The sequence below is a fragment of the Orycteropus afer genome, unplaced genomic scaffold (assembly GCF_000298275.1).
Source record: "Orycteropus afer afer isolate SDZICR_OR568_19922 unplaced genomic scaffold, OryAfe1.0 scaffold00024, whole genome shotgun sequence".
Taxonomy (NCBI): domain Eukaryota; kingdom Metazoa; phylum Chordata; class Mammalia; order Tubulidentata; family Orycteropodidae; genus Orycteropus; species Orycteropus afer.
In genome coordinates, this window is record NW_006921611.1 from 14,389,364 (window position 1) to 14,403,178 (window position 13,815).

The window sequence follows — 13,815 nt, forward strand, 5'->3', positions numbered from 1 at the left end:
AATGAATATATTACAGATGTGGCCTTTATCTGTTTTTTGACTAATGCAGTATACTATTAAATTTTTGGCATTTACAATAGGAAATTGCCTTGTTAGAGGAGAATTTTAGTTTGGGCTTAGCATATCATTCTAATCTGTTTTTTTTTTTTTTTTTTAATACAAGTAATACATATTCAAGGAGCTCTGGTGGTGTAGTGCCTAAGGCATTTGACAGCTAACCAGAAGCCTGGTGGTTCCGTAGTGATATGCCTCTGAAACCCAAGGAGGGGTTACTATGAGACGGCAGTGAGTTTGGGTTTAGTACATATTCATAATAGAGAAATTGGAAAATGAGTAAGGGACAAAAATTATTTTAAAACAAAACAAATCTTAAAAAATATTTTTTTAACAAATTGAGCTAATTTACTGTTTTGTTATCTTTCATTTGACAATTCTCAATTTATCATGAATACTTTTACATAACAATAAATTCACATCTGCATCTCATTCATAAGAGGTAAAGAGCTGACACTTTATTCATCTCAGTTCTATTGTACCAATACATTAGCTATCTCTCCCAACTGAAAATTTAATATGCATGCCTCTGTGTCTTCTTCATACAAGTTGCTAATAAAAATGAACTGAACAGGCCCAAAGACAGAGCTTTTCAACAACAAAGGGTGTCCTCCTTTTTGGTTTATGTTAAAACATAAGTCAATATACCTTAGGAACCACTTGTCAATAAGTTATGAATTCACCTAGCTGTGCTATCATCTCATCATCACTCATTATGTCCATAACCTATTACCAGATATTGCATAAAATCAAAGTAATATTATCCTAATCTAAGAGACTATATTATTAATAATATTAACAATATAGCAGTGAAAGAGTAGATCAGTCACCATTTTATTTTCTAAGTGCTCACATATTGTTTAATTATCTTTTCCATAATTTTTATAGGAAACTCACTGATTTGTTACTTTTGGAATTAACCTTTTTTTCTATTTTATAATTTTGTCCATTTCTGTTTCTAAAGGTACATATAAAATTTTATTTTTTAAAAAAATGGCTTTATCATATTTATTTAATATTTAAATACCCCCTTTCTCTGTGCATTGGCATATAGACATCTGAGACCTTTAAATATTATTCCTGATTCTATGACAAAAATTTTAATTCCAATCTTAATTCTCTTTATAATGGCCAAGCCTTTTTTGCCTCAGTTTCCCCATTCATAAATGAAAATAATTTGCATTTATATACATCACCTACAAATTTACAGATTTAGTTGTGAGAATTACATTTTTTAAAAAGTGCAGTAGTATTCCCAAAGAAAATATTAACATTTTATTCAAAATGTAGATGATAAATTTAAATTTCATCTGCTGACACAGATGATAAAAAAAATATGCAGTAACATTCAGAGCCCAATGAAGACAAAATACCTTAGTAAAATCTACCTTCACTGAGATTTATTATTTGCTTCTCATATTAAATATTAAATATTACAAGAAGTAGTAAAAGAGTCAGTCACCCTCAAGAATACATATTATTTCGATTCTTCTATTCTTTAGTCTCACCTGAAAAGTGCATACACCAGGGTAGCAATCAAAGCGAAACTGACCACAACTGCCACAAGTACCTGGTCACTTACTCCTTCTATAACTGAATCATCATCCAGTTTCAAACTTTGAACTTCACCTTGATATGTGGCCATTCCAGGTCTAAAAGATGAAGAAACAGAGTAAAGCTGCAAATTACACAGTGAAAATGAAATACACTAATAAAAATAATATAAACATAAGTGATCTGTAATATAATTTTTTGTAACACCTACTTAAGGTAGGTTTCATTAAGTACAACTTTAGAGGGTATTCTGCATTAATGAAGAAGCACTGGTAGCATAGCAGGTAAGGCATTTGTCTGCTAACCAGAAGATCATAAGTTCAAACTCACTAGCTGCTCCACAGGAGGAAGATGAAGCAATCTACTTCAGTAAAGACTTACAGCCTTGGAAACCTAAGGTGTGTGTGTGTGGGGGGGCTCTCTATGAGTCAGAATCGACTCAATGGCAGTGGGTTTTGTTTGGTTTTGGTCTCCATTAATAAATCCTTTAAAATTTGCCAGATAATATTTTAAGGAATATAGAATTTCCTTTAAGGAAAACAATCACTGTAATTTATCCCCTTCTTACGTTTTTCAAAACAAATTTTAATTTAAGACATAAAACATTCCTCTTGCCCAAGTGCCCTTTTCTTATTTCTGAATACCTAATAAATTGTCCAACTAGATCAGATGTCTCTTCTCCCTCATAGCACTGAATTTGTATTTTCCATGTGTGGATGTTATTTAAAGATCTGTCATAGCTTCCTTACTAGATTAACTCTCTGTGAGGGAAGGAAACTTATTATTGCCTTCTTCTGTATCCTGTGCCCTGCACACAGTAGGACCTAATAAATAGTGGTTTAAAGTCAAAAAGTGACTTACCTTACTTATAGTATAATTTGATAAGTAAAAACATTTAGGCTACAGGACATTTATATCTATACCAAGACTATATGAACTAAAGAAAATTCTGGTGCTTGAAAAACCTTTCACCTCACCTGAAACTAAGCTCAGCTTATGGTTCAGAATTCTTTGAACTGTCTGGAATATGGAATCACTCTGAGGCTGCATTTCCTTATGAAGAGAAAAGGGAGGATGTGAACTCTCCTTCCATACTCTAAACTAGAAAAAAATGGATAGTAATACCCAATTGTACAGGTATGAGGGGATATAGTCCAACCTCACAGAAGTCCAAATATCACAGGTAATTCATATTTTTTTCAGATGACAAAATGGTAAGGTTCAGTCTTACAAGATACCTAAAGGGAAATAAAGGAAATATATGTTTAATTAAATATATACTATGACTATGAATAATTGAAATAAAGTTCTGCATTTATGTAATTTACTGCAATGAAAGAATTTTATCCAATATCATCATTAATCAGGTGAATCTGTTAAAAGGAAAGTTTGAGTGTGGAAGTCTAACACCATTGAAAGGAATCTGAACTGGCTACTAGTAAAATTACTTCTCATGGAAGAAATCTAAACAAACAAATCAAAGGCAGCTTTCACAGCTTACACAAAGTAATAGTCTGATGGATCAGGCACTTTCTAATGCCAGGTTTCAAATACCCATTATGAAAGCGTAAACCAGGAAACTCAGAGAATGATCTCTAACTTCAGTATTTTCATTCAATAGAACAGTCAAATGAACGGCAAACTAATAGGGAAGAAAGAGCCTCAAGTAACCTAGGGGTGGAGTATGCAGTCAATTTAGATTTTTATTAAGGTTTCATCTTTTTAATTTAGAGATGCTATAGCTGTGTCAAAAGTTCTAAGAGTAGTGAGAATGACAAGCTGTGTTATTCTGTGTGTCAACAGTTCTCAGCCTTGAATGACTAAATGAAATTACAGAGTTGTGAGGATATAAACCAAATTAACAGAATGAAAGCACTTTGTAAATTAAGTGCACCAACAGTTATAACTACTACTAAGGAGCTCTGGTAGTGTAGTGCCTAAGGCACTTGACTGCTAACCAGAGGGCTGGCGGTTCAAACCCACCAGCCACTCCTCGGAAGGAAGGTTGGGTAATCTACTTCTGTAGTGATACTGTCTCGGAAACCCAAGGAGGGGTCGCTATGAGTTGGCTCCAACTCAATGGCATATAACAACAAATTACTCACATTTTTCCTGTGTTACATATGCAGTTTGCTATTTTTTAAAAATGGGTTATATTTGTTTCTGTGTACTTCTAGTTGTAATCAATGGTAATATGACTAAATTCTATGATGCAAATATATATATATATGACTTCCAAGCAATTAAAACCCTAAGATGTTCCTTCACACACACTGCCAAGACCTCAGAGATCTAAGATGCTTTAAATACTATATGGTTATATGTCATCTGTATCATTTTATAGCAGAAATCCCCTATTTTGGTTCTCTAGTGCCACTCAAGCAGAAAATACCACAAATGTATGGTTTTAACAAACAGATTTATTCTCTTACAGTTTAGGAGGCTAAAAGTCTGAGTTCAAGGTGCCAGCTTTAGAGCCTGGGAAAAAGCTCCTCGACCTTGGGCTTCAGCTCTACCTCTTGCTCCCAGCCGACTGAAACTAGAGGTTCCTCTTCACTCAAGCAGCTGCTGGCTGCTGAGGCTGACAAACCCAAGATTGACAAATAAAATGGCAGATGCCCAAGATTATCAAACAACATAGCAGGCCACTAGTTCAAAGTCCAGAGAAAGACTCAAGATCAGCAGGAAGCATGGCAGACTGCTGAATGAAGACTCGGCTACATGCAGCATCCAAACATGCCGCAGTGCTCCAGAGACCTTTCTCAACACTTCTTATCTACTGCAAGCAGACCATATCCCTATTCAGCTGCTCCAGTAGATTTCACCATAGAGTCGATAACCTGTGTCATCATGGGGAATAACTATATCCAGCTACCCAGCTGCTCAAAACCAGGCCCAGCCAAACTGACACACAACTTAATTACCACAATTCCACCCCTTGTTAACTTGGCATTCATACATATCTCCTTCACTGAGTGGCTCCAGCCCCCTAGCTCATCTGAGTGGTGACTTCACCCCCTTGGCCTGGCAGACCCTGTTCCTCTGCCTCTTGGGCATTGCTGCCCTGCCCCTCACTTTGGGGCAGCAGATATGGCCCCATCTCACTGGCCCTCATGAACAGTAGCCTCACATTCCAGAACCAAATTAGTGAAGGTCTGACTCTTTGAAACCTAGGAGGCTATGGTGGTTCCACCTCCAGAGGCCGTGGTCCTACCCTTTGAGGCTGAGGCAACTCTGCTTCCTATTTCCTTGGTCTCTAAGCTTGTGCCAATTAATGCCCGAAGGCAACCCACTCTGCCAGGAATCTCCCTACCCAAAAGCATTCACCTTTCTTACTCCGTGGGGCAGCCAACCTGCTATTCCATCTCATGCTGGTTTCTTCTACCAAGTTAATGCCCAAAGGCAACCCATTCTGCCAGGAAGCCACCTGCCCAGTGGCATCCAGCTTTCTCATCTGTGGGCTGGTAAGCCTGTTTGTTGCTCTGCTAATTCTGGTCCCTCGGCTCTGCTGCTGCCATCTCTCTGCCAGTGTCTCAGCGCAGGGATCTTGGGTCAAAGATGCACTCCACACCTGTTTCCACATTTTAGGTATCTTTCACAGCAGCACCCCACCTTCTTGGTACCAAATTCTGTTTTGGTTACCTCTAGTGTGGCTGAGGCACTTGACTGCTAACCAGAAAGCTGGCAGTTCAAACCCACCAGCCACTCCTCAGAAGGAAGGTTGGGCAATCTACTTCCGTAGCGATACCGCCTTGGAAACCCAAGGAGGGGTCGCTATGAGTCAGGTCTGACTCAACGGCAAATAACAACAACAGAGCTGCTCTAGGAGCTCTTGTAGCATAGTGCCTAAGGCACTTGACTGCTAACCAGAAGGCTGGAGGTTCAAACCCACCAGCCACTCCTCGGACGGAAGGTTGGGCAATCTACTTCCATAGTGATACTGCCTCAGCAACCCAGGGAGGGATTGCTATGAGTCAGGGCTGACTCAACGGCACATAACAACAACAACATTACTGCTCTAACAGAAAATACCACAAACATATGATTTTAACAGATTTATTTTCTTACAGGTTAGGAGGCTAGAAGTCGGAGTTCAAAGTGCCAGCTCTAGAGGCTGGGTAAAAGCCCCTTGACCCTGGGCTTCAGCTCTGTCTCTTGCTCTGGCACACTGAAGCTGGAGGCTTCTTTTAACTCAGGCAGGTACTCACTGCTGAGGCTGACAAACCTAAGGTTGATAAATAAAATGGCACAGTCCAAAGATTACCAAACAACATGGCAGACCACTAGTTCAAGTCCAGAGACAGTCTCAAGATTGGCAGGAAGCATGGCAGGCTGCTGAATGAAGACTCAGCTACATGCATGGTCCAAGCATGCCAAAATAATCCACAGACCTTTCTCAATGCTTTTCCTTATATACTGGAAACAGACCACATCCCTAAGGCAGCTACTTAGCTGCTCCAGTAGATTCCACCATGGAGCTGATTACCAGTGTCACCATGGGGAATATTACATCCAGCTGCCCAGCCACTCAAAACCAGACCCAACCAAGTTGACACACAACTTTACTATAACATCCACAATGTTGCTGAAATGAAGTTACTTTTTATTTCCATAAATTCTATATTACCAAAAGGAGGTACCTGGTTACCCTATGTGAGATGACAGAAGGAGGGGAGGAGACTACTGATAAATTTCTGATAGGAACAGAAACAATCTAGTCTGCAGATTCCTGTCATCCGGAAATCCTACCTAGGAATTTGAGGGCTCTCACATGGAGATCTACTAATGGAGTCTGACCTACTTGTTGTTGTTATTATGTGCTGTCGGGTCGGACCTGACTAATAGTGACCCCTCCTTGGGTTTCCGAGGCAGTATCACTACGGAAGTAGATTGCCCAACCTTCCTTCCTAGGAGTGGCTGATGGGTTTGAACCACCAGCCTCTTGGTTAGCAGTCAAGTGCCTAAGGCACTATGCTACCAGAGCTCCCGACCTACTTGTTAGGGAGTTTTAATAGACCAACTTCTGCCAGTAGTTTTTCTTATTAATCAGAGTGAAAAAGCAACTGTAGGAGCCAGTGGCCCAAACAATGAGGTAAAACAAGGAAAAACATCACCTCAATTTGGAAAAGGGTCAATTTGTTTTAGAATTAAAGGGGATAAACAACAGCAATACAATTTCCTACTTGAGGAAATGACATATTTTCAATCTTGAAAATGGACTCCAAAGCCTATCTGGATTTCAGTTCTCCCAACTTCTGTTTTTCATAATCAGGACCTGTCTACAACAAAACAGTGCTGCTGCTTTTCTTCAAAAGCACAGGCTCTGAAGTCAAGCCCAAGCAGTTTTGTTTGGGTACTGAGAGCCCAGGATTCCAGTTCCAATTCTGCCACCACAACTGTGATCCCACTTAACTGTCTCAGGACCTCTACTTTTCTATAAAATGTAGCAGTTGGACTTGTTTGTTTCTCACATTCCTTCCATCACTACGGTTCTCTGATGCAGAATATTGGAATAGAAAAAAGTCCTGAAAAATAAACACCAAGAGTTAAAGTGGTTACAGTGAGGAGCAGGATTGGGAGAGCCAGATCCTCACTTCTCCCAGGGTAAAATTCTATAGTCTGAATGTTTTTCAAGTATTTTAACAATGAAAAAAACAAAATAAAGCCAAGGCTTACATTCTCCTTTGATAAATGCAAATTAGGCTTTAATGCTCAAAGATTTAAAATTTTTGTCTCTAGTCCCATTCTTGGGAACTCTGGTGGCATAGTGCCCAAGGCATTTGACTGCTAACCAGAAGGCTGGCGGTTCAAACCCACCAGCCACTTCTCGGAAGATGGGGCAATCTATTTCTGTAGTGATACCGCCTCAGAAACCCAAGGAGGGGTCGCTATGAGTCAGATCCTACTTGATGGCAGTGAGTTTGGTTTTGGTTTTAGTCCCATTCTTACCTAGTTACTCAGTTTCTGGATGGTAAAAAGACCTAAGTGAAGGGAAAATGGGAGACATCCGCATTTACAGCAGGAGTTTGTCAACTGCAGTTGCTAAGCTCCCTCTCTATGCCTTGCACTCCCTTGAGCAATGGACTGGGACTTAACATGTTGTACCAAACCAGAAAACCAAACTCACTGCCATCAAGTCAGATCCTACTCATAGCGACCCCTGCTTGGGTTTCCAAGGCAGTATCTCTATGGAAGTAGATTGCCGGGTCTTCTTCCAAGGAGCGGCCGGTGGGTTTGAACTCCTAGCCTTCTAGTTAGCAGTCAAGTGCCTTAGGCACTACACCACCAGAGCTCTGTAACATGTTGTAGGGACCTGGAAATGCTGTTTACTTGAAATCCAGGAAGAAGGTTGTTAAATTCATAGAAAATGGAATTGAATCTACTTTATAGATCCTGTCAAATACGAAAAATGAGTTACTGTCTATTTTTAATGGCTTGAGATTTACAAAAAACAAAAACCCACAATAGATTTTGTAAACTGTGTGGTACAAATGATAGAACCCTAAAGCAGAACTGGCTTATAGCTTTGGTTTCATTGCTTAGTTGGCTAAGTCATATTGAGGCTTAATATAGCAAAGAAGCATACGTTTTGGAGCCAGGCAACTGTGCACTTATGTAAAGTCTGGATCTCAGCTTCCTCATATATACTCAGAAAATTTCCTCCTATTTTCTAATGCTGAAAACTTGGCTGAACCATATCAAACGGCAACTATTTTTGGTAAAAAATGTCTTACCTTAAAATTTCTAAGGAGATAATGAAGCTAAAGCATTTAGTAGATTTCTTGTAATACAATACACACTCTCAATAAATAGAAACTATATTTTGACTATTATCAACCACTGTCAAGAAATCAGTAGAACCTTGACCAAATTTAGCCATGCCTTTCTTATAGCTGTGTCTGTAGCATCTCAAACTTTAATCAAAGCTGTGGTGTTCCCTAGAAAGACAGGGTAAACTTGGGCACACTGCCACACAGAACACCACCACTGTGTTTACCTGAATCTTATAAAACAGCTGTGGAGGAATAGCCTCCAACAAACTGGAACAAGGACACAGCTCAAACAAGTACCACTCACCTCTCCTGGGTCCTTTCCAAAACTTTCAGGGACAAGAAAAAAAAAGGCAGAGAAAAGAAAGGAAACACAACAAATTCCAGAACTTCCAAAGAAGAAACTCAGTGTCTTTTTATCCAAGCTCATGTAGAAACTTGAAGGCCACATGGCTTCTGCAGATGATTACTCACACCAAAGAAGCTTTTAAAATAATTTCCTTCACTGAGGGTAGTTTGAGCTAAAAAATGAAACTTCAAGAACAGAGCAATAGTATGTACAAACATGTTGTGGGTAAGCAGTCAAGCTGGAAAAAGGTGGTTTCTGGTCAATTGAAAATCTGAGCAGCTGGAGTTAAAGGTGCTACTAACTACAGTACCTACAGCAAAGGCTAGCGATTTGTTGATGTCCACATCCAAAGACAAGTTGCACATGAGACACGCTTAAGTCAATGTAACATATACTTAAAGACTTTATGCTGCTGTAAATGGTAGAAGTCACTTATGATAGGGATTCTACAGAAACAATCTCGTAAGGGATATAGGAACTCTGGTTTGACAGAGATCCAGGGGCAGTAACACAGGAAACAAAGCAAAGGGAAATACGTATTTATAATCTGTAAAGGGTTCTCTGCCCTTGATGTAGGGAGGTAGGTATATTTGAAAGAGCAGTGAGAAGACTTCAAGTCATGGATTCTGACTTATAGCGACCCCCTTTGGGTTTCTGAGGTGGTAAATCTTTACAGAAGTAGATTGCCCAGTCTTCCTTCCCTGGAGTGGCTGGTGGGTTTGAACTGCCAACCTTCTGGTTAGCAGTCAAATGCCTTAGGCACAATGCCATCAGAGCTCTTTGTTTTAAAGGGTTCTCTGCCACTTCTAGGAAGGCAGATTGGGCAATTTACTTCCACAGAGATACTGCCTCAGAAACCCAAGGAAAGGTCGCTATGAGTTGCAACTGGCTCCACAGCAGTGAGGTTCTTTCTAACCCCCCCCTGCCCTTGATGTAGGGAGATATATTTGAAAGACCAGTGAGAAGACTTCAGGTAAGATCTTTTTAAGGTCCATCATGTATGAATTAATTGGTACTCCGTAAGAGCATCCTTAAAACCTCAATGCTGTCTTGGCATTGGATGCTCAATCAGAAAACCTATTCTTAATGGGAAAAGGGGACTCCAGGAACTGCAAACCAAAGTAAAGATGTGTTCTGGAAGGTTAACTGAGCTATTTCTCAAATAAAAGTTTCTTATTATCTTTTACATATACCCTATGATGCAACAATTCTACTCCTAGAACTCCAAGGCATGTACCTTAAAGAAACTCCTGTAAGTATGCACTAAGGTCTAGATACAACAATGTTGACAACATTATTCTAATATCTCCAAGCTGAAAATAACAAAATGTCCATCAACTGTAGAGTGAATACCCTGTTACATTCATGCAAGGGAGTATCCGACAGCAATAAACATTACCTATAGATACTCACAAATTTAACATTAATTCAAAGTCACAAAATAAGACATTACGATTTCATTTATAAAAGTTCAAAAACAGGCAAAGTAAAACTATACTGTTTAGGTACGCATAAAAGGGGTAAAGCTATAAAGAAAAGCAAAAAAAGCAAGAAAATGATCATAAAAGTCAGGCTAACGAAGGAATTGCGTTGCAGAAAGGAATACGGGAGTGGGCGAGGGAACTGGAGTGCAGGCATTTGTTTTTAAATCTGGTTATTAATTTTTCTTTAAACAGGCATGTTTGACACATTTTTCTGCATCTGTTGTATCGCATAAAAATGTATAGATCATCCTTCAGCGAGTCACTCCTCCAAAAAAGGTGAGAGAGCTCGAGAGGGATCCACTTTGCCAACTCTAAACATGGCACTAGAGAAAAAGGCCCTAGGAACTGGCGGGAGCCCTTAAGGATTAGTCACTGGCGCACACCCGTTCCCTACTTTTAGTTAGTTTTAAGGACGTAGAGGGTCCAAGTGCCCCACGGTAACGGTGGGCTCCGCTCACCACCGGCCAAGCCCACTTAGAACCACCAAGGCGCCCGCCACGTCTGCCATTCCACCGTCTCTGGGTGATTCCGGACGGGAACTGGAAACTCTAGGCTTTGCCCGGGTTTGCTAAAGGAAGGCGGAGCCCTGGGGTCCAAAGCAGTGACACCCACAGCTACGAAGCGCCTCGACAACCCTGAGGTGAACCCCTGTAAAAGCGCGCACCCGGAGGCCCCGGCTGTCCGCGATTCTCTCAGTCCCGGGTCCCGGGTGGGCGTGGCCTGCAGGGCGGGGTGGGGGTGGGGGCCCGCGTACCTCTCCACCGCAGAGGAACTACCTCGCCAATTCCCGTTGACTGAGAATAGAGATTATTTCCGGGGACTACCCCCGCCACCCCTCCAGTGCAACCACTAGCTGTCTCTTTTTTAATTTAGGGTGCAGGCACAGGCGCACGCGCACTGCCGAGCTTCCGTGAGGACGCGAGCGGACAGGCGAAGGACCCCTCCGCCGCTGCCGCCGCCAGGGCCGAGCGCGTGCGCGCCACCACACGCCCAGAGGCCAGAGTCGAGAACGCGCTCGGCCCTGGCGGCGGCGGGGGTGTGAGCCGGACCGAGCGCGATTGTGCGCAGTGGGTCGGCTGCCGCGGCGCTCGCCAAAGCCGCGGCTCTCGGGAGGCGGGGTGCAGGAGATTGGGGGCGGGGACACGGGATTGCGGGCGTGGCCGGGGCGCGCACAACGGGCGCGCGGTCCCGACAGAAAGAAGAAGGAGGGGCCCTGGGGGTGACGGTGCGGGAGCCGCTGCCAGCGCAGGGGTGAGAGTCAGCGGCCAGGACCCGCGGAGAAGGTGGGCTAAAGGCCAGGTCAGCTGCCCGGACCCTCTAGACTCAGCCCCAGAGCAGAGCAGCAGCGGTTTCTGGTTAGGTGGGAAGCCCAGCCAAGCCCCAGGAGGGGAAGATGTTCAACGTGGAGTCCGTGGAACGGGTGGAGCTGTGCGAAAGCCTTCTCACTTGGGTATGTCAAGACCGGCAGGTCGGTGGGAAGACACCCCCCCACCCCAGGCCGCCTTTCCGGGATGCCCCAATCCTTGTCCCGGGGGGCGAGCGCCGAGGGCGGCGACACCGTCACATCCGGGGCCTGGGGCGGGCGGAGCCGGGGGACGGCGGTGCGGACCGCGTCTTCACCCGCGGCGGGATAGAGGTCGGCCTGGGGGTTTGGCCCAGGGTCCGAGGGAAACTTGCCCGGCTTGAGGTGCTGGCTCTCCGAGTGGAAACCGGCTCAGTGGAGACTAATGATGGGGTGCAGGAGACTCTGTAATTAGGATTGTTGTTGTTTGCAGCTGATGAGGCGCTGGCGCTTCACTCTCGTGCTTCTAGGGACACCAAAGCGTTGGTTGCCCTGCACCGCGGCGGAGCGGGTGGAGGCACTCCGGACTCCTGGTTACGAAGCTCCGCGCCTTTGTTGTAACGTTCGGTTTACGAATGATGGAGTGTAGACTCTTGAGGGTTGAGCCCTGTCCCCTGCAAGAGAAAAGGACTTAATTTTAAGGGAGACAGATACAGCAGGAACCGGCGTCCAAAAATAGTTTGGGCTAGGAAAAATACGAATATGAACCCAGAGAGAGTATTTAAAAGGCAAGGTGCATTTTGGCAATTAGAAAGTAAGTGGTGTGGAGGTACTTATTAAAGGTACTTGTTATGTGCCCTCGAGTCAAATCCGACTCATAGCGACCCCTCCTTGGGTTTCCGAGGCAGTATCACTACGGAAGTAGGATTGCCCAACCTTCCTTCCGAGGAGTGGCTGGTGGGTTTGAACCGCCAGCGGTCTGGTTAGCAGGCAAATGTCTTAGCCACTATGCTACCAGAGCTCCCTATTAAAGGTACTAGAGGTAGACTTTTAAGTAAATCTGGTACGTAATTGGGCATCAGAATAGAAACAAGGAACATTTAAAGCAAGGTCGTGGGGTTCTAAATTATGAAAAGGTTATTAAAATTCTCACATTTTAAAGCTAGTATGTGTCCAATACAAACAGTAGTGTCTTCATTACAAAACATTAAAGCCATATTTGAGTGTTTCTCAAACTGTAGTGCCAGTGTCTGGGTCGGGGAGGAGGACTTTAAGAGGGTAGGAAGATCCACGGGCTAAACTTAGTGCTGCTTCTGGAATGTTAGTTTTACTCGTTGATGATAATTTAAAATTCAGTTTCCATAACAAAACAGACACAAATACATTTATGGAGGAGACCGAACATTTGTATTGTTTTTAAAGAAAAACGCAGCATTTCAGAGAAATTCTCAGTTTAGCCCATGCATTGATTTACGTGTTAAGATTCTTGGCATATAGATAGCACTCTACTGTGCTGGGGCACATTGGGGAAAAGGTTTGAAAGCATTGCCTTAAGGTTGGCTGTAACAAAATAAATGAAAATGGAATCGGAAGTTTTCCTAATTTGGCTGTGTCAAGAATAAATAATGTTCTCTGAAATATAGAATATATACGATTATTGAGCTGGATATAATCAGTAACTTTTTTATTTTGGAGCATTCTTGGGATTTCAGGTTGTTTACAAGAATATATAGTTAGCATACCCCTTACTACTCTAAAAGAATGGAATGTTCCAAATTCAGGCAAAGAAGTTGTGTTTAACTGCTGTATTCTGGAGGAGGGAAAAACTGATAAGTTGCATCATGTGGCCAGGCTTTGACTAGTTAGGGGAGAGATAAAGGAAAGAAATACCACATTCTTTGATTCTGTGGAAGAAATAGATTTGGCAAAGGTTGAGATTCTTAAGGTTGTATGTTTTGAGTCTGTACAAATAGTACATCCCTTAATGCTAGAAAGAGGCACTCAGAGGGCAAAGATGAGGAAGTTAATTGAATTTGAAATAGGGATACATTGTTTAAAGTCTGGAAAGAAAAGTCATGGAAACAAAGAGGTGTGTTTGAAGGGCATCTGCAAAAAGATTGTAGTCAGTGTAGTTATTTGAGAAATGTTAATAAGAATATAAAGGAAAAATCACAGGGGGCAGTTTGGAGGGATACTAATAGAGAATATGAAGATCTAGAATAATTTAGAATCTAACAAAATGTAAAACAATCCAGTAATAATTCACCTTATCAGCTGCAGAGAGAGGTCAAGGAATATGATTTTGTATATGTTGTTGTTGTT

At 42.2% G+C, this 13,815-nt stretch overlaps 2 protein-coding genes across 2 annotated transcripts in view; one reads left to right on the forward strand and one right to left on the reverse strand.

Annotated features, from left to right (window-relative positions):
* RNF170 (ring finger protein 170) overlaps positions 1 to 1,699 on the reverse strand; it is a 32,672-nt gene extending 30,973 nt beyond the window's left edge. The window contains exon 1 of the mRNA XM_007935038.2: positions 1,563 to 1,699. Within this exon, the coding sequence (XP_007933229.1) occupies positions 1,563 to 1,699 (137 nt within the window). The remainder of the gene's footprint in view (positions 1 to 1,562) is intronic.
* A 9,905-nt stretch (positions 1,700 to 11,604) lies between these two features.
* The window catches only part of HOOK3 (hook microtubule tethering protein 3), a 175,824-nt gene continuing 173,613 nt past the window's right edge, over positions 11,605 to 13,815 (forward strand). Inside the window, exon 1 of the mRNA XM_042783660.1 lies at positions 11,605 to 11,661. Within this exon, the coding sequence (XP_042639594.1) occupies positions 11,605 to 11,661 (57 nt within the window). The remainder of the gene's footprint in view (positions 11,662 to 13,815) is intronic.